A 26,375-nucleotide genomic window follows, 5' to 3' on the forward strand; every position below is an offset into this window, starting at 1 on the left:
GCGATGCCTGAGTCACCATATGTGTTGAGAATGGAAGTAGTGCAAGAGACGGAACAAATACCATGTACCGACTGGCCGAATAGCAAGCTGTTTAAGTACACCGCAATCCTGTAACGGGTGCCGCTCTTCTTTGCTCATTCTTGCGCGGCCATTTATATATATATATATATATATATATATATATATATATATATATATATATATATATATATATATCAGAGACCTGCTGTGTGGCGTATCAATAACAAACCACTACTATCGTCCCAAGGCCTGACCTTTTGCATGAAAAATAAAGAATGGTAGACCTAAACGATTAGTAAGAATGCACTTTTCCAATTCGGCCTTCTCGATAAACAGCCGGAGTAGAACGAAACTGATCCCAACGTGCTTAGAATTTATTCATAAGCTGGCGTGGGCGTGCGAACTCAAGGTCAACTTTGGAGCGTCGACGACATGCAGATTATATGAAAAAGCAGTGCCTTTTACACGCTGCTGTGATGCTGGTCTTGAGACCGCATTTCCGTGGGAACAAAATGCGAGTAGCTATTCACTTCCCGTGTGATTTAAGGTGACCGCGAGAGCCATTTCAGGGCTTGCTCGGGTTCTCGTCGCATGTATTTCGGTTGTTAGATGCTCCCCTGATGTCCTGTGTTGCATATTTATCTTGCCGCCCTGCTTTAGCATGTCAGCGTAGATTGGCTCGTTCATAGGGCTCAATGATATGTGACTCCTGTACGTGATTTGTTTCTCGAGGTGCGATACAAAGCGCGAGTTTCCTATTTTTGAGCGTAGACAGCAGCGTCTAGTCCGTCCGTTCGTCCCAGCATGCGAAGATCAGTGTGTTGCAGGCTTCAAGGTCATCTTCGACACAGGTTTCCGTGCAGGAATTACTGAGGGAACCCTGCCGCCAGTGTCTATGGGAGGTGCAATCACGGTGGTTCAGCAAGCATGCCAAATGATGGGTAGAACATGGGTTTGTCTAGAAATAGTCATTCTTGCTTCAAAACGGCTTTGGCACATTGCAAATCGATCATATACCTACGTATTGCGTTTTAAATGCGATTCGTAATCATATTACACGTGTGCGCGGAAACTATATTGCCTTGCCGTGTTTAGCAAAATCTGAAAAAATGAAAAAAGCTAAAGTACGATGTTTGGCGTGGTCTTGAGTTTCAAGATACCCAATATTATGATCCATTGCGTGACTGCAAGGTTCGAATAAAATGCGCTGAAAGGTCGAATTGACAAACGATGGCAAAAAATGAACGCTGCAAGTTTTTAATAGCCTGCAATTTCTTTTCGTCTCTTGCTCCTGAAACGCCGACTGGACCACCATGTTTAAACACTGTCTCAGCATGACAGACCACGAAACGAGCGGTAACGGTTTGCTTCACTGGAGGAAGGAGTGTCGGCCACCAAAACACGAATATAAATTTAAATAAGGCAGCTTCACGCCAAGGGAAAAGCTAGCACTGTCTGCTGAAACTCTTGTATTTAGTAACTTGTATTGAATGTACTTTGAGCAACCGCTGCGTCCATGAAAGGATGCACCGGTTGGGTCTAATCAAGAAAAGTGCCACGCTTTCTCGCTTGAACTAAACGAGCTTTTCTTCCCTAACATTGTACAGAGTTATGCGGGGCTTTCTAGGGCATTCAAATTAAGAGAAACGTCGACATAACCGAGGTAGGAAAAGCGAGAGTCGACTCTATAATAAGTAAGGTCACAAGAACGTTTGAAGCCACAAGCCCGATAACTCCCAAGAAAGCTGAAAAATCGCAACGCCAGAGTTCCCTGTATACTAACGTGTTCAGGAAGCTCGTCGTTTTTGTTGCTTATTATGGCATTTCAGTAGCACATATCGATTTGAAGGTATCCGTTAGTCCAAACGACGACGATGGTGACATTGATGATGGTGATGATAACGATAATGCCGATAATGATGATGTTAGCCTCCGCTTTGTAGCGGATTGGTGGCATATGCTACCTAGCTCCTTCTTTTAGCCTTTCTGGTGCATCCAAATACTGATACGCATTCGACGCCACCTCTCGGTTAGAGTGTTTAGTGCTTTTCATGGGTTATCCACTTCGATTTTTCTCCATCACTATCCCTTCTCTCTCACGCTGCCCCTCACTGTAAACACCGAAAGCACCTGGTTCAGATTTTCAGTTAAACAGTGGCGTAAGGTCGTTATCGCGGATGAAATAGTCACGAGTAAAGCTCATCCGATGTCCGAAGACAGAGTTAAATGAGATGTATATATTAAAAAATACCACACCAGTGAAAAGCAGAGATTGCCCAACAGCAAGTCGTTGTTTGAGAAGTTTCACAAAATTAAATTCGGCACTTATATGTTAAAACATGCTAGCGTCATGCTACGCTCGCAAATGGCTTCTGGCAGCGGACGCGGTCGAGACATTACCGATGCCGTCGACATCGGGGCCCTAAAATTCCTTATGCTCGACCTCTGATTTCGCGAACCAACTGCAAATGCATGGTTGTTATTGAAGTGGCTCTTAAATTGAATCTTGCGTCCTTGCCCTAGTATGACTTGGATTGAAAGGAAGATAGTCTGAACCTCTTCACGGTATCTATATCACCAATAGGCCTCTCGTGCGGTCGCCGTCAGGATAATTCGGAGTCCGTAATCTCACCTGCTTACCAAATAGACTCCATCGCTCATTTGTTATCCTCAGAGCATTGTACATTTGGGCCAATCGTTCGGCGCTTGATCACACCCGGCAACCCATTCATTTACTCGCGTCACTCTAACGAATTTGACCCGGATATAAAGGAAATCGTTGACAGCGTTTGTCACCACTTGGGGCAAGGTCAATCAATTTACCCGAGCTTTGATTATTACTGGGCCGCATCATTCAGCTCAAGAAATGTATGCTGTTCCGTTTATTTGGCTCATGCCTTGTATACATTTGCCCGGCTTGCCAGTGTTGGATGATGCACACGCTGTCAAGCCTGAGATATTTTATTTTTGTCTGTACCAACCTAATGTCCCTTACACTGAAATAAATTGATTGATTGATTGATTGATTGATTTATTGATTGATTTATTTATTGATTGATTTGTGTTGGTGGCGTTCACGGCCATGCTTCCATGTAATCCAAGGTGACCCTTTCTATCGAATAAGTGTCACGTGGCATGAAAATTCAATAAGAGCATAGATGCCATGTGTTCATGCACGCCCTGCAAGCGCAACCGATGAAATGAGTTGTCCCTTATCCATCCCTCACAGTCGTCAGGCACTATCACTCACGTGCCAGTCGTCAGTACGTATCCACGGGCAGCCTTTGTCTCAAGGCATGTCGAAGTAGATGACGTACACCAGCTGCAGGTTTATAAGCAGTACATCACCATCCTCACCATCATTTATGAACAGTTAAAGGCCCCTTTTGGGGTATTACATAAGGGGGAGGGGCAATAACAAAAATACACATGAATAGTTATAACAAAAGTGGTATGGACGTTAAAGGCAAAGGATAAACAAGGTAAGGCGTGGCACAGGTGTCAGCAAGGTGGTTAGGTTTGAAAATGGGCTATCAGTAACTGCTTAAATCTTGGGCCATCGGACCCATTAACTATTGATTGTGGCAGCTCGTTCCAGTGCTCTATTGTGATGGGCAAGATAGATTTACGAAGTGCGGTGGTAGTTCAATGAAGACGCTGTACACTTAAGCTGATGAATGGTCGACAGGAAGTGCAGCGAGGAGGGAGGAGAAGCGTGTTACGCAGCTGGGGTAAATAGTAGTAGAGTTTGTGACAAATGCACAGGCTGTGCAATCGTGCGGCGAGTTGACAAGGAAGGGGGGGGGGAGGTTAAGAGAAGATTTAATCCTACCAATACATGTGTGCCAATCGTATTGATCACTTTGGTCATCGGACGTTGGATATTATGACATATAAGATCTTGGGGCTAAATGAAAGCGGGTCTTCAAGGCTGCCGCAGCCCAGAGATGTTCTCCAGTTCATGTTTGAACTTGTTGATGATGAATAGATAGACGCTTGTGGGGTTATGGAGGCGGTGCTTATTCTTACAACGTCTGCGGAGTTTCCTGCGCCAGAACCTGGCGCTGACCTGTTCGTTTGTTTACTGCTGTGAATGAATGATAGAGGCCAATGCCATCGGAGAAGATCGTCAGCATCTGTGCCACCACGTTCACCTGTGTCCGTGGGAAGAAGGGAACATCGCTTATCTGGCCCACTCCCCGGTTACGCTAGTCTATATGTATGGGCATCTTGCAAAGCTTGGCGCTATTCCTACAATCTTAGACACTGTAATGGAAGGTGCTGGACATTGCATATACCGTCCACGTAAATGGGGAGTGCAATGACGCTTTAGACGCTTGCATAGACACGCCAAGAAAAGGTTTAGGTGGTGCGCTAACGGTACGAGAGGGCGTCTTTTTGGCGAGGGAGGCCTCATAGGATGTAGCAAGGGTGGAATGTCGAAGGAACGAGAAAAGCGGCGCCACGGACCTCAATTCGAAGCTGGCATGTTCATGAGCGGGCACTGCCCGTTGATATAAGATATAGCCCCATTCGCCAGATGGTTCGGTGTCGCTAGTTTCGTCGATTTTAGCACTACGATGGCAAATCAATAGCGCAGTCGTTTCCGATTTGCAAAACAATGCCAAAACCGCCAGGACATGCTCCATCTGTCAAGTGAATGGGTGTCTCACGACAGTACGCCGTAGGAGTCGGCAAAACCAACTAAAGAACAGCCCATATTGTTTTCATTCTGACAACCTTTTATTATCGGAACACGGAGAACCAGCATAAATAGTCTGAAGTGCAGGTCTTGCCAGCCGGTCCTGACGCGATCCTTCCTAGCGGTGTCCTGGAAGCATAAGATAGTGATAACGTTAGCACAACACCCATGCCCATGGGGCGTCAGAGACGAACGACGTGCGCCCGGAAGGCGCCCACTTACGTCTATCTCCTTGCTCTCAGCGTTTACTTCTTCTTGTGGAGGGCGTAGCTGTAGCCGCCGAGGCCGTAGTTGTAGCCACCAAGGGCGTAGCCGGAGCTGAGACCATAGCCGAGGCCGTGGTATCCGAGACCATAGCCCAGACCGTGGCCGTAGCCAACACCATAGGTGGCAACTGGGGCGGTGGCAAAAGCGGGAGTGGCGTGGTGAACGGTGGTGGAGACGGCAGCCGGGGCAGCGACAGCGTGGCCGAGGGCGAGACCACCGCCGAGGACGTGGCCGAAGGTGCTGCCGTAGCCGACAGCGGCTGGGGCAGCGTGCACTGCAGTCACGGCGGGAGCGGCGGCGTAGGAGACGGCCGGAGCGTGGTGGACGGCGGTCACGGCTGGGGCAGCGTGGACGGCAGCCACAGCGGGACGAGCGACGGCATAAGCGGGAGCGGCGTAGGAGGCGTAGCTGACAGCGGGGCGTGCAACGGCCACAGGGGCGGCGGCGTAGGAGACGGCCGGAGCGTGGTGGACGGCGGTTACAGCGGGAGCAGCGTACGAGGCGTAGCTAACAGCCGGGGCAGAAGCGACGGTGTAGGACTGGCGAGCGACGGTGACGGCGGGGCGGGCGACGGCAACAGCGGGAGCGGCGTAGGAGACGGCCGGAGCGTGGTGGACGGCGGCTACGGCGGGAGCGGCGTACGAGGCGTAGCTGACAGCCGGGGCTGCGGCGTAGCGGGCGACTGAAACGGCTGGGCGGGCAACGGCCACAGGGGCGGCAGCGTAGGAGACTGCCGGAGCATGGTGGACGGCGGTCACGGCGGGAGCGGCGTACGAGGCGTAGCTGACAGCCGGGGCGGCGGCGTAGCTCAGAGCCGGAGCGGTGGCGTAGCTGACAGCCGGAGCGGCGGCGTAGCGCGCGACGGAAACGGCGGGGCGGGCAACGGCCACAGGGGCGGCAGCGTAGGAGACTGCCGGAGCGTGGTGGACGGCGGTTACGGCTGGAGCGGAGTAAGTGGCCACAGCCGGGGCGTGGTGGACGGCGTGGCCGAGGGCGAGGCCTCCACCGAGCACGTGGCCGACGCCTGTGCCGTAGGAGAGGCCACCGTAGCCGTATCCGAGGCCGCCATAGCCGAGCCCGCCATAGCCGAGCCCATAGCCGACCTGGCCAGCGAAGGAGGTGGCCAAGAGGCCGAGGAACACGACAGCCTTCTGCAAATAGAGACATCACATAACTCGGATATAACGTTGATGAATTTCTTCTTTAGAGCCTGCTATGTTTTGTTGTGAAGTGTGAAGCAAGTACTGAGACCGGGAAAGCGGACTGCATACAATTTAAGCATTGTGCAAGTTATATGCTTCTAGAACCGGCATATAGGCACCTTGCCATATTCGCGCCTATGTTTATCAGATTTTCTTTATTCTATATTCAACTAGGGAGAGCTCATTGTTAGCACGCGATCGACCAGTTTCGCTTTACATTTCGGTTGATTAACCATCGATTAACTTATGTCAACCCGTCAACAGCAATAGTCGGCAACTCAACCATGCCGTATTGTTGAATAAGAATCTCGGTCAGTTAGAAGTTAGAATAAGAATCTCGGTCATAATTCGCGACGAAGCTGGTGTGTTAGTGGCTTTACGCGGAGTTATTACTCGATGTTTAGAATACGGAAACTGTTGCAAGATTTAGGAAATGGGAATAATGTTTTTGCTGTAAAATAGTTAATACATGCATTACTCGTAACAAACTTCGATAATAAGAAGGCATAACTTTTAGACTGGTTGCCCAGTTATCCTCACTCTACGCTTTACTCATAAACGTATAGCCAGTGCATACTGTTCGGTAACAAGTCAAGAGCTTCATAACTAACAATACCCGTTGATGTGTCCAGCACACGCAGAGTGCCCTGCAATATTAGACATTTCGCTTCATATATTAGAGACCTCATCGTAGTCTTCTCAGTCAAATAATTGCTTACTATCAAATCGTTGACCACTAGCCAGTTAGCTCGCTATAGCGAAATTACACTGCTCCGAAACTCCCATCACAGCTCCGTCTTTTGCTCTTCGAAGTCCTGATTCCCGCTACGTTTACAAGCCGTTAGGCCCGATGAGCTTCGTAGTCACGGCGGCGCACGAAGTTTCCCTAGCCGATGGGGCAGCTACAGAGCGTTCGCGGCGGCTTATGGCAGCGCCGGCGAAGAGCGGGTATCCGTGGTGGTGTCGGCGTCGTTGTCTTCGGCTCGGAGCGCTGGGGACCACGCACAACTTACCAGAGCGTTCATGCTGGTTCTCTCTTCCGACTAGATGCCAGGAGAGCAAGTTCCATGTCTTTCGGCCGTCGCGTCTCCCCTTATATACCTGTCGCCGCTACGTTGTCGGCGGCTCGGGAGGATGCGGATTCGCCCGTAACCGCCGTACCCTCCTGCAAGGGGGAGGCCTGGCGTCGCGCGAAGCGCCGCCATGGGCGTGCAATGTCTCCATCTTCGAGGGCGATGGATGGATGATAAGAGAGAGAGGGGGGTATGGGGAACCTTCACGCGAGCGAGCTGTGAGCAAGCACCGATGACACCACCACCACCGCCACCACTTCGCCGATGGCACCATACGCACGCACACCGGCGTCGTCTTGGCGGACGAGGCGGCGACGACATGTCCTCCCCCACCTCCGGGCTGTTCGCTACCACGCAGAAAGTGTGCACACTGCGGTGAGGTACTGGGATGGATGCCCGGGGGGGGGGGGGGGGGAAGAGGGGGTATAAAGCTACGGGGCTTCGACACTTCTAAACGACGATCGCACATACACAACCTCCTTCACCCCAGCGCTACCCCACCCTCGCACCATTTCACCGAAAGTACCATTATCTTTTAGGCGACGCGCACCACCCCTTCCCCAGTGCGACGAGGGGAACGGAAGGCAGCGGGCCACCTTTGTTTACGAGCGGTCTCCACTTTCCGCCGGGGTATATAGATATTTGTCGAAGATCCGGATAGCGGTCTTCATTGCTGTGTGGTGGGAGGAGGGGGATATGCTTTTCCGGCGTTCAACGCGTGGAGGCGGCACCAAACGGATTTGCATAGGATATGAGCGCAGTAGTGTGGCACTGCGCGAAAACGTGAAGACGCGCAGGGTTACGAGACGCGTGCGCGCGTCTTTTCTTTTTTTTTTAAAGGTGAAACACGACGATTGTGCGTTTGCGCGACTCGCGTGGCGCCTTGCCTTTTTTTTTCTCTTTTCTCTCTCGCCGGGCACGATCACAGTATAGGTCCCTCCCCTCTACCCTCAGTGATTCTTTTTTTTTTTCTCTTTCGTAATTAATTCCTCGCACTCGGTCGGCATTCGCAACGAACACGCTCGCTTGGCGGTATACGGCAGTTTCAATTGCTCACTTATCGTATACACATCAACCGTACTCCTCCTCCTTTCTTATTTCTTGTTATCACGCGTTGCCATCGTCGTCGTCGTCTCCTCGAATTCCCTCCCGCCTCTCGCGATGCGCGCGGGCGCCTTCGCTTAGGGGAGTTCACTTTTGAAACAAGAGCGAGGTCAGCTGGGGGAGACCCGATCGAGACCTCTGGCGCCGTAGGGGCCGACGCCATCTCGTGCCTCGAACGCCTGGCAATGGCTCCTTCCTACAGCACCGGGCGCATGTCTAACAACGTCCCTACACGGTGGAGACGAAGTGTTCGTTTGTTTACTAAGTCCCCCCTGTCGCCTGCGACGCAGCCCCCTTTTGTTTCGGGATCATTTCGTTGGCCGTGTACGTAAGGATACGATCCTGCCATGTAATGTTCCTGTGGGTTCCTTCAATTTTCGTATGTCGTCGCCGTCCACGCAGAATTTGTGACAGGTGTTCCCCCATTACCACTTTTTTTGGCTTCTTCGTTTCTCTTCTGCTGACCACTGTCATTCCTGCTGATTGGTAAATTTTCTGTGTAGCAGTCTTTCGTTAAAGGTTCGTCCCTTAGCGAGAAGATAGCGTTCCATGTTGCTGTGTTTTTTTTCTCTTTGTTCCTCTTTCGCTCTGTTCATGATATTGCAGCAGCGGCACCTCAAATGGAGTTCCGATTCCTCGGGCAACAGTGCTTCGCTGCATGCGGATTACTTCAGTTGCTTCTGAAATATCGCCAAGTAGAGGCATAAGCTTTAGAGGCCATGTTCCTCCTGCTTTATCACTGCCGCAAATATAGATATTGCACCTTAAGGTACTATAAAGTGTATGTGTCATTAAGCGCTATCTGAAGATTGTGCAGCCTTCTCAATCAAGCTTCGTTATACGCCTCCTATTCTAATCTATCTCTCTCTCTCTCTTTCATTTCTTTTAACAGAAGTTTATCTTTGAAGATTTCAGATCAATTTGAGGTTCGTGGGTTCTGACTGCGCGGCCACCCTTGTCTCGACAAATTAGATAATTTCAGGTATTCTAGTGCACTTAGGACCATGAAAAAGGCGTCAGAAAGCTTGGAATGAAAACGCGTACAGTGTTAACGCAGACTATGTACGGAGCACTAATAATGTACAATTAGCGCCAAATAGTCAAAACGAAATCTAGATGGGCTCTTTAACTGCGCACGCCAAAAACCGAAACCGGATATCTGGTTTTACTCAACAAGAACACGGCCATTCCTGGCGATAGTGCAGTCTAAAAAGGCGAGCTGATTTTCAAGGTTGTGTAGTTCTAAACAACAAAAGATATCGCACAGTAATCCGCCCCTGAACACCTTGTATTTCTTCGATGTTAACCGCTCTTGAGTCGCCTATATTTATATCTCTTCCACTGCGTTTCCTACGGCAAACAAGTAATTCTATTTCGTATGACAGTGTGTTCATTCCTGATCATTTTCCCCATAGGTCGGCGAATTCTTTTATTAGGCGACTCGCTCAGCCTCACTCAGACTTACACCACCGCATGCGTCTGAGTTCACCCCACTAAATATAATTTTGGTGACTCTGAATCCCAGTGAGCTCGGCTGAGTGGAATTATAGCGAGTCCTAGTTCGAATGAGCCCCAAGAGAAAAAAAAGAACATTTGATAAGTGAGTCTGACGGAGGCCCGTTAATTTTGTTAACCTAAGCTCGGCAACAGAGTACACGTTGTTGAAATTAGTTAATACGAGCATACCCAGCACTTCCCGATCAATGTGTGGAGAGTATCCGGGAGGCATGCTAGCTGCTATGAATCAGGCAAATAATTTAATCGGGTGCTTTGGACGCCGCTAACACCGGTCAAGGAAAGAGTACTGCAGCCTCGAAGCTTGAACAGGAATTCACCGCCACTGGATGACTCCTTCAGCGACTGTTGTTTTACCTCGAGGACATCCGAAAGCAGCAATTAAACGCGAACGAGGTACGCGAGTCGAGTTGACTTAGTCACCCGAAGCCAGAGCAAATTATCAAATTCCAATGAAGGGCCTCCTCTCGGGTCATGCAATAACGAGGATACCGGGAGATAGCGACCGCTTTCCGGGTGGTCGCCAGGTCCTTTGGGGCTTACAGCTAATCCACGCGCAGCTGCGTCCAAGACCTTTAATTTGGAATGTTTTGGACGACCGACGAGGGCTCTCTTACACGCTACTCACGCACGCCGCTTTCAATCGCGGCCTTCGTATTCCCAAGGCGCGTGCCAAGCCCCCCCTGAGGCGGAGGATTTTCGGTGTTTTCAAACGTCCGTGGGACGTACGCGTGGCAGAAACACGAAGTCAGGGAAACGAGTAGGGCAAAAAGAAGTAATGCGCTGTGGGGGGTAGCCGACTTGTCACTCGTGTCGTCGGCGCTATCTCGCGGCGTAAGGGCGTGGTCGGAGCCGGTAATCGATTAGGTCGACAGCATGAACCGATCGACGTGCGCGGCCAGCAGTCGCCCTGCACCTCTCGTGCTCCACGCGGATTACGAGTGGCCTGCCGTTATCGTTTAGGATAACGCGTTGACGTAACGATTTCGTACGGCCACTGTCGCCAGCGTTGTATAAAGAGCCGTTCGATATGCATCGGGCCCACTCGCTACGGCCTTTCGCCGGTTCGTCCGTGATCGCTGACGGAGGAAGACAGCGTGCCGCAGGCAGCTGAAGCGCGCGGACGTGACGTAATGACTCGGAAGCTCGAGTCGTGTAGGTCATTGCGACGGGAGCAGAGATACTGGGGGACGAATGCCGCAGCTGCGTCGGGGTCGTTGCCGCTGGGCAGTCGCTTCTCCATGTGAACGCGAATTTAAAGGGTCGATAAATTGTATGCTGGGTGTGGCTGTCCTGTGGGCTTAGTAGCTTAGACCAAGTATATGGTTCAAGAAAAAAAGGTTGGGGTTAGGTCTGTTTCGTTTTGTCTGACGTGATAGTATAGAAACTACCCCGCAAAAAGAAAGGCCAACTGGCAGTTTCGCCGGAAGGGCGAAGCGATAGAACTCCGCACACGACATTCTAACTATGCAAGAACAGGAATATGCGCGTGTTCGGCGTGCATACGCCCCGTGCGCCAACATTTCTGACACCTTTGAACCCCTTAACACGCCGTGTAGGGTCTACATGGTATATGGTGCAGGTATGTGATGCCGCCGGCACTGCTGCTCTGCCCCGTAAGTAGCGGCGGCATTGAAATTTGATCAACTTCAGATTGTCAACCCGTATATTGTTTTCGACTTTTTTTAGTTCTCTGGAGACTTCAGACAGAAGGCATACGCTGTGGATAAAATATTTCCGGACTTTTTTGCGCTCGGAAAATGTTAAAAATTCTGAGGCATAATTAATTCAATCAATGTTATAAAACGTGGTTTGAGTAAGTTTGTCGTTTCAAATAGTGTAGCATCTACCTTGCATAAACGCGCAACATACATATACATAGATATAAAGGAAATATCATGGTGACACCGACGGCGAAAATTTTTACCTTATGGCTCCATATAATTGCTGTCTCAATAAAAATTATGCAGCAGAAGTCTGCAGGTTCTCTTTTTTTGCACTGTGGTTATTGTATATGGATGAGCTGAATTAATTTTACCTTTTTGCCTGGTGGAGCAAGGCACACATGGTAGGAAATAAGGCTGGTCTGGAAGGGACCGTTCTCGATCAAACGACAGCGCAAGGTCGTCCTCCTTTGTGACCAGCCACTTCGGATGGTTGCCTTCGCAGTTCATCCGTTTGCAGCCATCCAGACCAGCGCTTACCACCCCGCACCGAATATTTTCGACAAGGAGGAGAAAATGGATGAAAGGAAAGAAAGGAGAGGGAGGGAAGAAGGTACCTTCAGTGGGAACGCGAGCGGTTGTCCATCACATCACGCCCTACAATCGGTCACTGAGGCCAATTGATTTCATTAATTTTAGCAGTGCCCGCGTTGTTTTGTAAGCCTGCGATGCGTAAGGCTATCGTCCGAGAATCTTTGTCTCTGAAACTGATCCACTGTCTAACCGGTTTGACACCCTCCGAAGAACGTCGCGTTCGACGTCATAGAGATTACAAAAACACAACACGTGTTCGATCGCCTTTTCACAGTTGCATCAGTCACAGATTGGTGGGTCGCACATGCCAATAAGGAATGTCCGACTCACCGATCGTTCGTAAAATCTCGTATATCCTCGTAAACGCTTTCGTAAAAGTCATCCCTAACCTGAGGCGGCATAGTAAAGTTGCATTACGGCGGGAGGAGTTCGATGGAATTTGTAGCTTCAGCGTAGATTCCAGCTGGTGAAGACGGCCGTTGGAGAAAATCGGGGTGTTCCACAAAGTTTCAGTTTTGTTTTGAGCTAGTAAACGAAGACCCCTCGCAGTGTCTGTCCTTGATATGTGTATAGGATTGTCAAGGTTTCTTCATGGGCTGACCGCACGGCAAGGTCATTTCCGACGATGCCACAATGCCGCGGAAACCATCTCAAGATGATGTTATGTCCGTTTACGGGGCTTGATGGAGAACCGCTCTGGTCTCAAAGGCCAGTTGTTCATGAGTGTTGCTTCGTAAGGCTGACTTGCACAAGGGGAAGAACAACCAAGCTGACGAACTTAATGGCGCTCTCAGCCGGAAATAAACTGAAACTATCAACAAGGCGGGGATGTAGAGCACGCTGAAATGTATGCTGAACTCTATTTGAGCACTTCAATTTCAATTGAATTTCAATTTTCTTCACAATACACACACAACGTTGCATTGAAGGCTCGCCTGGCAAGAAAGCTGTAAGCATACAGCTTCACGAAGGACAGATGGGAACTCAGTCCTTTCTGAGTTCCTAAGGCTAGCTTGAACATTTTCACAACATCGAGGTGGCCTGTGCCATTATCACTGCCACAAAATCTCCCTTTTGTACCACTTCTCTTGTTACCCCTGAACAGAGTACCAGGTTAGAGCACACTAGATCAGGTCCACCTGTCTGCCTTTCATTCAATAAAACGTTTCTGTGTCCTTCTGTAGATATTGCAATAAAATCTTGTAAGCTTTTTACGCACATATAAACATTTTTGCCCAGAAGATGTTGAGTTCCACTAGCAATGACTTCCCCCGTCAACACCTGGCACAACCGAACATTTCACAAGAACAATCTTACCTAGGAATGCATGATGTCATTTCTGGCGTTCGCTAAGTGTCAAAAGAGAGTGCTAACAGCTTTATTGACAGCTGAGCGTGGATCTGAACCAATGAAGAATACAGAGGCCTAGTCGTGAGCCAGACTTGAGGTGTTCATGGAGTGTATTTGTGTTGTCGAAGATGTACACGCTTTACAATACTCGACAAGCTACACTGCATGCAGCCAAAGCTAAATGACGTCGTGCTATGACCATCCTTAGTGCTCAAAGCTCTGGAAACTTACGAAAACTCCCTCACATGGGACACCACAATGTAAAGGTGATAGAAATATAAGCTACAGTGTGTCATGTATGTACAGACTTGTCAAGACCTTACACAGCCCACTGCATTTCATTGAACTGTGCTTGAGGCGGAAGTAAAACATTTCAAATGCTGGGGAGCTCCAGGCATTCCTGAAGGCTCACTCCCTAGTGCTAACATGATACCAAAACGATTCGTCTGATAAAGATGTAACTGTTTCGCAAGTGCCTAGTCTGTATAAATTTCTTAAGACCATACCATCCACACCACATGTCCCCGAATCTAAATCTCGACGTGACTAGAGCTGTTTAGTGACCGTAATGTTCCAGACAGTAAACCTCGCTTCCTAATATATGCACCACATAGAAGTAACAGAATTACCTGCCCGAAGACACGTTATCCACTTCCGAAGTTTGTTAGAACATATCAAGACCCCACAAGCCACACTGCATGACACCGATACTAAACTCGACATGTCTATAGCCGTTTAGTGACCGCACCCGTTAGAGACAGTAAACCTCGCTTCTTGATACATGGAACACATAGAAGTACCAGATTTATCTGCTCGAATAAACGTTATCCACGTGCAAAATTTATTCCAACTCGTCAAGACTCCACAACCCACACTGCATGTGAGCGAAGCTGCAACTAGATGGCTCTAGAGCCGTTTAGTGACTGGCGCGTTCCAGGCAGTAAACCCCGCTTCCTAATTCATGGCCCAAATAGAAGTAACAGGCTTACTCGCACGAAGTAACGTTACCCACGTGCGAAGATTATTCGAACTTGTCAAGAGCCCACAAGCCACACTTCTTGTCACCAAAGCTAAATCTCGATGTGTATAGGGTCGTTTTGTTACCGGAATGTTTCAAGCAGTAAACCTCGCTTCCTAATACATAGACCACATAGAAATAACAGAATTACCTGCACGAAGAAACGTTATCCACGTGCCAAGTTTGTTCCAACTTGTCAAGAGCCCACAAGTAACACGGCATGTCACCGAAGCTAAATCCTGATGTTTATGGAGTCGTTTAGTGACCGGAATGTGCGAAGCAGCAAATCTCGCTTCCTAATACATGGACCACATAGAAATAAATGAATTACCTGCGCCAAGAACCGTTATCCACGTGAGAAGTTTGTTCGAACTTGTCAAGACACAACAAGCCACACTGCAAGTCACCGAAGCTAAATGTAGATGTGTATAGAGCCGTTTATTGACCGAAATGTTTCAGGCAGTAAACCTCACTTCCTAATACATGAACCACAACAGAAATAACAGAATTACCTTCACGAAAAAACGTTATCCACGTGCGAAGCTTGTTAAGAACTTGTCAAGACCCCACAAGCCACACACCAAGTCACCGAAGGTAAATCTCAATGTTTATAGAGTCGTTTAGTGACCAGGATGTGCGAAGCAGTAAACGTCGCTTCCTGATAAATGGACCACATAAAAATAACAGAACTACCTACACGAAGAAACGTTATCCACGTACGAAGTTTCTTCGAACTGGTCAAGACTCCACAAGCCACACTGCATGTCACCGAAGCTAGATCTCCACGTGTCTAGAGCCCTGTAGGGACAGGAATGTTCAAGACAATAAACCTCGCTTCGTAATACATGGGCCACATAGAAGTAACATAATTAGTTTTCTGAAGAAACGTTATCAAGGTGCGAAGTTTGTCCGACCTTGTCAAGACCCCACAAGCCACACTGCCTGTCACCGAAGCTAAACCTCGATATGTATAGAGCCGTTTAGTGACCGAAATGTTCCAGGCAGTAAACCTCATTTCCTAACAGGTGGACCGCATAGAAATAACAGAATTACCTGCACAAAAAAACCTTATCCACGTGCGAAGTTTGTTCGAAGTTCTCAAGACTCCACAAGCCACACTGCATGTTACCGAAGCTAAATATCGATGTTTATAGAGTCGTTTAGTGACCGGAATGTGCGAAGCAGTAAATCTTGCTTCCGAATACATGAACCATATAGAAATAACAGAATTACCTGCACGAAGACACGTTATCCACGTGCGAAGTTTGTTCGAGTTGTCAAGAGCCCACAAGCAACACGGCATGTCACCGAAGCTAAATCCCGATGTTTATGGAGTCGTTTAGTGACCGGAATGTGCGAAGCAGCAAATGTCGCTTCCTAATACATGCACCACAAAGAAGTAAAAGAATTACCGGCAAGAAGAAATGTTATCCGCGTGCAAAATTTGTTCGAACTAGTCAAGACACTTCAGCCACAATACATGTCACCGAAGCTAAATCTCGACGCGTCTAGAGCTGTTTAGTGACCGGAGTGTTTCAGATAGTAAACCATGTGTCCTAATAAATGGACCACATCAAAATTAACACAATTACCTGTCCAAAGAAACGTTATCCAGGTGCGAAGTTTGTCCGACCTTGTCAAGACCCCAAAAGGCACACTGCATGTCACCGATGCTGAATCTCGACGGGTCTAGAGCAGTTTAGTGACGGGGACGTACCAGACAGTAAATATCGCTTTGTAGTACATGGACCACTTAAAAGCAAATGAGTTAGCTGCCCGAAGAAAGTCATCCACGCGCGAAGTTTGTTTGTCCGAACTTGTCAAGACCCCACAAGCCCCACCGCAAGTCTCCGAAGCAAAACCTCGATGTGTATAGAGCCGTTTAGTGACCGGAATGTTCCAAGCAGTAAACCTCGCTTCCTAATACATGGACCACATAGAAATAACAGAATTACCTGCACGAAGAAACGTTATCCACGTGCGAAGTTCGAACTTGACAAGAACCCACATCCACAGTGCATGTCACCGAAGCTAAATATCAACGACTCTGGAGACGTTTAGTGACCGGTATGTTTCAGATAGTAAACCTTGCGTCCAAACACATGGGCAACATAAAATTAACCTAATTACCTACCCGAAGAAACACTATTCAGGTGCGAAGTTTTTCCGATCTTGTCAGGTACCGACAAGCCACACTGCATGTCACCGAAGCTAAACCTCGATGTGTATAGAGCTGTTTAGTGACCGAAGTGTTCCAGGCAGTAAACCTCACTTCCGAATACATGGACCACATAGAAGGAAGAGAATTACCTGCATGAAGAAACGTTATCCACATGCGAAATTTGCTCGAACTTGTCAAGACCCCGCAACCACAACCCATGTCACCGAAGTTAAATCTCGACGTGTCTAGAACCGTTTAGTGACCGGAATATTTCCGATAGTAAACCTTGCGTCCAATTACATGGGCCACCTAAAACTAACAGAATTACTTGTCCGAAGAAACGTTATCCAGGTGCGAAGTTTGTCTTAACTTGTCAAGGCCCCAAATGCCACAGTGCTTGTCACCGAATCTCCACATGTCTGGAGCCATTTTGTCACCGGAATGTTCCAGACAGTAAACGTCGCTTCCTAATACATGGACCACTTAGAAGTAACAGAATTACCTACCCGAAGAAATGTTAACCACGTGCGAAAATTCTTCGAACTTCTCAAGACAGTGTCCAGAGCCATTTAGTGACAGGACCGTTTCAGACAGTAAATCTCGCTTTCTAGCCCATGCATCATATACAAGCTACAAAATTATCTGCCTGAAGAAGCGTTATTTATGTGCAAAGTCTCTTCGAACTTGTCAAGACCCTACAAGCCACACAGCATATCACTGATGCGTCTAGAGCCATTTAGTGACTGGAACGTTTCAGACAGTAAACCTCGCTTCCTAATGCATGGACCACGTAGAAGTAACAAAATTACCTGCCCGAAGAAACGTTATCCATGTGCGAAGTTTGTCCGAACTTTTCAAGATCCCACAAGCCACACTGCATGTCATCGATGCTGAATCTCGACATGTCTAGAGCCGTTTAGTGTAGGGAACCTTCCAGACAGTAAATATCGCTTCCTAATGCATGCACCACATAGAAGTAAATGAATTAGCTGCCCGAAGAGGCGTTATCCAGGTGCGAAGTTTGGTCGTTCGAACTTGTCAAGACCCCACAAGTCACACTGCAAGTCTCCGAAGCTAAATCTCGATCTGTATGGAGACGTTTATTGACCGGAATGTTCCAAGCAGTAAACCTCGCTTCTTAATACATGGACCACATACAAGTAGCAGAATTACTTGCCCGAAAAACATTATCCACGTGCGAAGTTTCTTCGAAATTGTTAAGGCCACACTGCATGTCACCATGCTGAATCTCGACGCGTCTAGAGCCGTTTAGTGACCAGAACGTTTCAGACAGTAAATATACATAGAAGTACATACATACATACATACATACATACATACATACATACATACATACATACATACATACATACATACATACATACATACATACATACATACATACATACAAGCATGCATGCATGCATACATACATACATACATACAAGCATGCATGCATGCATACATACATACATACATACATACATACATACATACATACATACATACATACATACATACATACATACATACACACACATACATACATACATACATACGTACATACATACATACATACATACATACATACATACATACATACATACATACATACATACATACATACATACATACATACATACATACATACATACATACATACATACATACATACATACGTACATACATACATACGTACATACATACATACATACATACATACATCCGTAGAAGTACATACATAGAAGTAGATCAGTTACCTGCACGAAGAAACGTTATCCACGGGCGAAGTTTGTTCTAACTTGTCAAGACCCCACAAGCCACCCTGCAAGTCACCGAAGCTGAATCTTGATGTATATAGAGCCGTTTACTAACCGGAATATTCCAGGCTGTAAACCTCGCTTCTCAACACATGAACCACGCACAAATAACAGAATTACCTGCACAAAGAAACGTTATCCACGTGCGAAGTTTGTTCGAACTTGTCAAGACCCCACAAGCCACACTGCATGTCACCGATGCTGAATCTCGACGGGTCTAGAGCCGTTTAGGGACCGGAACGTTCCAGACAGTAAATATCGCTTCTTAATACCTGGACCACATATAAGTAGATGAATTAGCTGCTCGCAGAAACGTTATCCACGTGCGAAGTTTGTTGGAACTTGTCAAGACCCCACAAGCCACACTGCAAGTCACCGAAGCTAAATCTCGACGCCTATAGCGCCGGTAATTACCGTAACGTTCCAAGCAGTAAACCTCGCTTCCTAATACATGGGCCACATACAAGTAACAGAATTACCTTTCCGAAGAAACGCTATCCGGGTGCGAAATTTGTTCGAACTTGTCATGACCCCACAAGCCACACTGCATGGCACCGAAGCTAATTGTCCATGAGTCTAGAGTCGTTAAGAGACCGCAATGTACCAGACAGCAGACCTCGCTTCCTAATACATGGAACACATAGAAGTAACAGAATCACCTGCCCGACGAAATGTTATCCACGTGCGAAGATTCTTCGAACTTGTCAAGACACCTCAAGTCACACTCCATCTCACCGAAGCTAAACCTCGACGTACCTAGAGCAGTTCATTGACCGGAATGTTCCAGACAGCAAACCTCGCTTCCTAATACATGGACCACATAGAAGTAACAGAATTACCTGCCCGAAGAGAGGTTATCCAGGTTCGAAGTTTGTTCTTACTTGTCATGACCCCACAAGCCACAATGCATATCACCGAATCTCGACGTGGCTAGAGCCGTTTTGTGACCGGAATGTTCCAGACTGTCAACCTCGCTTCCTAACACATGTAACACATAGTAGTAACATAATTACCTGCCCGAAGAAACGTTATCCACGTGATAAATTCGTTCGAAATTTGTCATGATCCGCCCGGGTTCGTGGACGATGGAGGGCTTGAGGCACTCTCCGTTAGACAGATGCTCCGCAGCGCGGTGGTGATGAACGATGACTGATCGCCGAGCAGCTGTGCTGGTCGGTGTTTATTGGGTGCAGTGCCGAATGTCGCCCACCGAGCATGTGATCAAGCCTGGCGGGCCAACGAAGCATATGCCCGAGGGGGCGTTACATGCTTGTTACACCCCCTTACCCCTAGTTTGTTTGTCGACAAAAAATGTCAAAGTTCTAAGTACTAGGCTCTGCCTCCGTTCTAGCCGGGTCGACAGTGCTTGCTACCCAAGCGAGTAAAGGTCCGGTGGCCTCCGCCGTCGAGAACTCCGCCTGGGCACCGGTGTTCCCGGGCCAGGTGTGGCAACATCAGGTGCTGCCTGAGACAGCCTCGCTCTATCCGAATGGTCTGCAGTGGTCGGCCTTGTGAGTGGTGACGGGCTCGACACCAGCCCAACGGGCGCCACGCCACTGGCAACGCTTGCCACCTCTGAGGTAGGCGATGCTCCACTGGAAGCGACTGGTACTGCCGCTAGTCCTCCTGCAGGCTGGAACTCGGAAGTGGCAGTCGAGGGTGCTGGCCAGGTCCCGAGTCGAGGCCTAACATGTTTGGCGTGTCTGTGCCACGTGGCCCCGTCTGGCATGCGGACGAGCAGCGATGAGGTGCTGGCAGGAGACACCACCTGTTCGACGGACCAGGGTTGGCCAGGACGGAAATTCCTGGCGAAAACTGAAGCTCCCGACTCCGGCAAAGGCCCGGGACGGCACCCTTGGTCAGTATCCAGCTTCTGCTTTAGCTGCTTCAGGAGCACTGTGGATCGGAAGACCGGATGCAAAACGTCCAAGGGTGTCTTGACCATCCGACCCAACAAGAGTTCATAGGGGGCACCGCCAGTGACATCGTGGGGCGTGGTCCGGTACTGAAACAGTATATGGGCGATCTGCGTCCGGAAATCCCCAGTCTGGCTCTTCTTGAGCTTGTCCTTGACGGTTTGCACCACCCACTCGGCTGCACCATTTGAAGCAGGGTGATACGGCGGAACCATCATCCGGCGGATTCCGTTCTTCGTCAGCCAGGCCAGGCACTTTGTGCTGGTGAAAGCAGGACCATTGTCGCACACGATGACGTCTGGATACTCCTGGGCGGCGAAGACCTGTAGTAGCACTGCAATGGTCGCGCCTGCTGATGGAGTTTTGACAGGTAGAACCTCCACCCACTTCGAAAAGGCGTGCGCCACCACCAGGAAGTAATGGCCCTTGAAGGGCCCCAAAAATCCACATGCAGGAGGGACCAGGCTTTCTGTGGGAACGGCCAGGGGGTGATTTCCACATGACGTGAGACCCGCTGATGTTCCTGGCAGATTTGGCAGCTCTACACCATGTGAGCGATGTCCTGGTCAAGCCCGGGCCACGAAACATTGGACCGGGTCACCATTTTGCTCTTTTCCACGCCAGGATGACCCGCCTGCAGCAACTGCAGGGCCCGGGACTGGAGACTTTGTGGGATTACCACCCTGTAATCCCACAGTTGGTAGCCCTGCCACAAGCTCAGCTCAGCGCCCTTGTGGCTATAGGCCTGCTGAACCAATTCCTCCCCACGGGACACCGCCCTGACGACCTGAGACAGGACTGGGTCACGGCTGGTCGCTTGCGATACCGAAGATCTGGAGAGCACATCCGGGTACACGTGCTCAACCATGAACTTTTGAACATATTCTAGAACAACATCAGGTACCTCTGGACTGGGCAGGCGGCTCTGGTCATCAGCAGGTCCCAGGTCCTTTCCCGGACAGTAAACCAGCTCGTAACTGTAAGCTGCCAGCCTCAAGGCTCAGCGTACCACTCGAGGTGACGCCTGCGCGGAAACTGCCTTGTCAGGTACTGGAAGCTCCAACACCGGCTTGTGGTTGGTGACCACCTCGAATTTCCGGCCCCACAGATATTTGTGGAAGCTTTCGACACCGAACATGAGGGGCCAAACCTTCCTTCTCCAGCTGACTCTAGCGTTGTTCTGCAGCATGAAGCTGACGAGAAGCAAACGAATTAGCGCATTCCTGGCCATCCTTGTCCCTGTGTGCCAGGACGGCCCCCGTGCGGTATGGCGAGGCATCTACGGGCAGGACGACAAGCTTGTCAGGACTGAAGTGTACCAGCAATGAAGCCGTGATTAGCTCCTTGCTTCTCTGGAAGGCCCGGTCCTGCTCCTTCTTCCAGACTCATTACTGACCATCTCGAAGCAGAAGATGGAGTGGCTGCAGATGCTCCGACAGGTCTGGCAGGAAATCCCTGTAGAAATTTATGAGGCCGAGGTAGATCTGGAAGCTCATCCTTGTTCTGGGGCTTAGGCGCCTTGATCACAGCATCAACTTTGCGGTGATCCGGGGCTTGGCCAGCCTGCGAAATGGCATGACCCGAGTACTCAACACTGGAAACCAGGAAAATGCACTTTTCCAGCTTGAGCTTGACATCGGCGCCCTGCAGTTGCGCCAAGACGTTGTGCAGGTTTTGCAGGTGGTCCCCGTTGTCGCTGCCAGTAACCAGGATTTCAACGAAGCAGACCGCCACATGCCTCATGCCCCTGAAGAAGTTGTCCACTCTGAAATATGGCCGGGGCAAAAGCCATGCCAAACAGTAAGCGCGTGTACTGGAAGAGCCGCAAAGTTGTTGAAATTGATACATACTTCCGGGAGGCATCCTAGAGCACGAGCTGCTGGTAAGCATCTCTGAGGTCGAGCTTGGTCAACTTCTGTCCACCGGACAACGCTGACCAGAGATCTTCAAACCGGGGCAACAGGTACTTCTTGACGGTAGCGACGGGGTTGACGGTAACCTTCAAATCCTCGCAGATCCTGATGCTGCCATCTCGCTTGAGGACTGGTAGAATGGGAGCGGCAAATTCAGACGTCTTGACGGTCACCAGGATACCCTCTCGCTGTAACCGTTGCAGCTCCTGAGTGACCCCGTCCTTCAGGGCGAACGGCAGTGGCCGAGGATTGAAAAAAACGTGGCCAGGCTCTCTCAGGTGCATAGACGCCAGCCGTCGTGCCGGCGAATGTGACCAGCCCTGGCGGGAACAGGGACTTGAACTCGGCCAGGAGGCTGGGGACGTCTTTCATCACATGTAGGCTAGCTTCTTGGTACTCTGACAGACAAACGCCCTGTGCATGAATCCAGTTTCGGTCCAGCATCGTCGGCGACGACCCCTTGGTTAAGTAAAGGGGAAGGGTTGCCTCCCTGTCGCCAAAGCGAACGCTGACCTGGGCCTGATCCTGGACTTGGGACAGCTGCCCGGAGTAGCTGCGCAGCATCGCGCTTGAAGCCTCGACGCACATGCCGGGGAAGGTACGCTTGAACAGTTTCCCGGCCATGACCGACACGCTGGCCCCTGTGTCCAGATCCATGGAAATGGGGTGCCTGCAGATTTCGACGGTCAGCATGTACGGCAGCACAGACGACGGTGCAAGGCCTGTGTCTTCATCATCATCATCACCCTCATCAGCCTGCTTACGCCCACTGCAAGGCAAAGGCCTCTCCCATACATCTCCAACTACCCCGGTCATGTCCTAATTGTCGCCATGTTGTCCCTGAAAATACTTAATCTCATCCGCCCACCTAACTTTCTGCCGCCCCTGCTACGCTTCCCTTCCATTGTAATCCATTCCGTAACTCTTAATGACCATCGGTTATCTTCCCCTCCTCAATACATGTCCTGCCCATGCCCCCCCCCATTTCTTTCTCTTGATTTCAACTAAGATGTCATTACCACGCCTTTGTTCCCTGACCAAATCTGCTATTTTCTTATCCCTTAACGTTACACCCAGAATTCTTCTTTCCATAGCTCGTTTCGTCATCCTCATTTTAAGTAGAACCCTTTTCATAAGCCTTCATGTTTCTGCCCCGTACGTGAGTACTGGTAAGACACAGCTGTTATACACTTTTCTCTTGAGGCAATAGTGGCAACCTGCTGTTCATGATCTGAGAATGCCTGACAAACGCGCCCCAGCCCATTCTTATTCTTCTGTTTATTTCCGTCTCATGATCCGGATCCGCCGTCACTACCTGCCCTAAGTAGATGTATTCCCTTACCACTTCCAGTGCCTCGCTACCTATCGTAAACTGCTGTTCTGTTCCAAGACTGTTATACATTACTTTAGTTTTCAGCAGATCAATTTTTAGACCCACACTTCTGCTCTGCCTCTCCAGGTCAGTAAGAATTCGTTGCACTTGGTCCCCTGAGTTACTAAGCAAGGCAATATCATCAGCGAATCCCAAGTTACTAAGGTATTTTCCATTACCTATTATCCCCAATTCTTCCCAATCCAGGTCTCTGAATACCTCCTGTAAACACGCTGTGAATGGCATTGGATAGATCATATCTCCCTGTCTGAAGCCTTTCTTTATTGGGATTTTGTTTCTTTCTTTATGAGGGACTACGGTGGCTGTGGAGCCGCTATAGATATATTTCAGTATTTGTACATACATCAATACCCTGATTCCTGATCCCGTAATGCGTCCATGACTGCTGAGGTTTCGACTGAATCAAGCGCTTTCTCGTAATCAATGAAAGCTATATATAAGGGTTGGTTATATTCCGAACATTTCTCTATCACCTGATTGATAGTGTCAATATGGTCTATTGTTGAGTAGCCTTTACGGAATCCTGCCTGGTCCTTTGGTTGACAGAAGTCTAAGGTGTTCCTGATTCTATTTGCGATTACCTTAGTAAATACTTTGTAGGCAACAGACAGTAAGCTGATCGGTCTATAACTTTTCAAGTCTTTGGCGTCCCCTTCCTTATGGATTAGGATTATGTTAGCGTTCTTCCAAGATTCCGGTACGCTCGAAGTCATGAGGCATTGCGCACACAGCGTGGCCAGTTCTTCTAGAACAATCTGCCCACCATGCTTCAACAAATCTGCTCTTACCAGATCCTCCCCAGCTGCCTTCCCCCTTTGCATAGCTCCCAAGGCTTTTTTTACTTCTTCCGGCGTTACTGGTGGGATTTCAAATTTCTCTATACTATTCTCTCTTTCATTATTGTCGTAGGTGCCACTGGTACTGTATAAATCTCTATAGAACTCCTCAGCCACTCGAACGATCTCATCGATCCAGCCTGTGTGCCACATATCCAAAATCGATGGGTCCTCGGCCACGACGTGGAGGCTGGCCGCGGAAGAAGTCCAGCCTGCTGCCGCACGCCCCCACCGCGTACCCTTGTGACGGCCACCCTGGCCGCGAGCTCATGTGGTACCTGGGCATGAACCAGGCTGCTGCTGTTGGCTGTTCGTCCTCCCCCTTTGACATACCCGTGCCAGGTGCCCAGTTTCGTCGCACGTGAAGCAATGCGTTTGAGAGAACTGGCACCTTGAGGGGGGGGGGGGGGCAGGGCGGTGCGCACCACCACAGCCACTGCAGGTACTGTACTTTGCCGCCAACTTGTTGACTGCCGCTTCCGCCGACGGTGAGCCAGTCGCACGGGCAAGCTCGCCTGCGCCCTTGGCGGCAGCTTCATTTGCCAGTGCCGCCTTCGCGGCCTCGTCAAGCGAGGGGTCGGGTAGCTTCAGGAGTCGCGTCTGCATGGCGGGGTTGTTTATGCCAGAGGCGAAACGGTCCCGGAGCAGCGAGTCCAGCTGGTCCCCGAAAACGCAGGCACTCGCTAACCCTCGTAGCGCAGCAACGAACTGCCCGAGGGTCTCTCCTTTTCGGCGGCTCCGGTTGTTGAAGCTCAGACACTCCATTAGTTTGGACGGGGCTGGGTTAAAATGAGAACGTAGTATGGCGAGCAGAACACCCAGCGTTTTAACATGCGGCGTGGCTGGCTTGAGAAGGTCGAGCAGGAGACTGAAGGCGCGGGACCATTAGCTCGCCAGGAAAATGCCCCTCTGTTTGGCTTTGGGTGTGTCATTTGCCCGGAAGAACACGTGGACTTCTTCCTCGTAAATTGGCCAGGTGGACCCATCTCCTTCGAACGGCTCGAGCCTTCCCTACAGCGGCATGGCGCAAGCAACGGGGGGCGGTGCTTCGCCGCTGAAGGCGGCGTGGGGCGATCTGTGGGTACTCGTCGCCAGTGTCACGATTCGCCCGGGTTCGGGAACGAGGGAGGGCCCGAGGCACTCTTCGTTAGACAGATGCTCTGCAGTGTGATGACGACGAACGATGACTGACAGCCGAGCAGCTGTGCTCGTCGGTATTTCATGAGTGCGGTGCCCAATGTTGCCTACCGAGCATGGCAAGCCACCGAGCCTGGCAGGGGCTTTGCCTACGAAGATTATGCCCAGGGGAGGGGGGGGCGTCACATGCTCGTTACAAACTTGTCAAGACCTCACAAGCCACACTGCATGTCACCGAAGCTAAATCTCGATGTGTCTAGAGCCGTGTAGTGGCCGAAATGTTCCTGAAAGTATACCTCGCTTCGTAATACATAACCCACATATAAGTAACACAATTACCTGCCCGAAGAAATGCTATCCACGTGCAAAGTTTTTCAAACATCTGAAGGCCCCACAAGCCACACTGCATATCACCGAAGCTAAATCTCCACGTGTTTGAAGCCGTTTAGTGACCGGAATGTCCCAGACATTAAACCTCACTTCCTAATGCATGGACCACATAGAAGTAAACGAATTACGTGCCTGAAGAAACGTTATCCATGTGCGAGGTTTGTTCGAACATGTCAACACCCTGAAAGCCACACTGCATGTCACAGATGCTAAATATCGACGTGTCTAGAGCGCTTTAGCGACTGGAATGTTCCACATAGTAACCCTCGCTTCCTAATACATGGACCACATCGAAGTAA

At 49.5% G+C, this 26,375-nt stretch overlaps 1 protein-coding gene across 1 annotated transcript; it reads right to left on the reverse strand.

Moving 5' to 3' along the window:
- Positions 1-4,759: 4,759 nt before the first annotated feature.
- Positions 4,760-25,155, reverse strand: LOC142591325 (uncharacterized). The gene is made up of 6 exons (XM_075703652.1): positions 25,065-25,155; positions 22,834-22,961; positions 22,345-22,508; positions 21,162-21,384; positions 4,946-6,141; positions 4,760-4,852 (listed from the first exon to the last, which is right to left on the reverse strand). The coding sequence occupies exons 1-5, from the start codon at positions 25,153-25,155 to the stop codon at positions 4,969-4,971; spliced, it is 1,779 nt and encodes a 592-aa protein (XP_075559767.1). The 3' UTR covers positions 4,760-4,852; positions 4,946-4,968.
- Positions 25,156-26,375: the final 1,220 nt, after the last annotated feature.

The sequence above is a fragment of the Dermacentor variabilis genome, chromosome 8 (genome assembly GCF_050947875.1).
Source record: "Dermacentor variabilis isolate Ectoservices chromosome 8, ASM5094787v1, whole genome shotgun sequence".
NCBI lineage: Eukaryota > Metazoa > Arthropoda > Arachnida > Ixodida > Ixodidae > Dermacentor > Dermacentor variabilis.

What these genes read in the sequence shown, in the direction of transcription:
- LOC142591325 (XM_075703652.1), bottom strand. Translation starts at nt 25,155, where the DNA reads ATGCAGACGCGACTCCTGAAGCTACCCGACCCCTCGCTTGACGAGGCC. An exon ending in AGCTGCCGCCAAGGGCGCAG is followed by an intron (nt 22,962 to 25,064) that starts GCGAGCTTGCCC and finishes ATCTGGACACAG; the next exon opens with GGGCCAGCGTGTCGGTCATG. An exon ending in CCCCGGTTTGAAGATCTCTG is followed by an intron (nt 21,385 to 22,344) that starts GTCAGCGTTGTC and finishes GGCAGCTTACAG; the next exon opens with TTACGAGCTGGTTTACTGTC.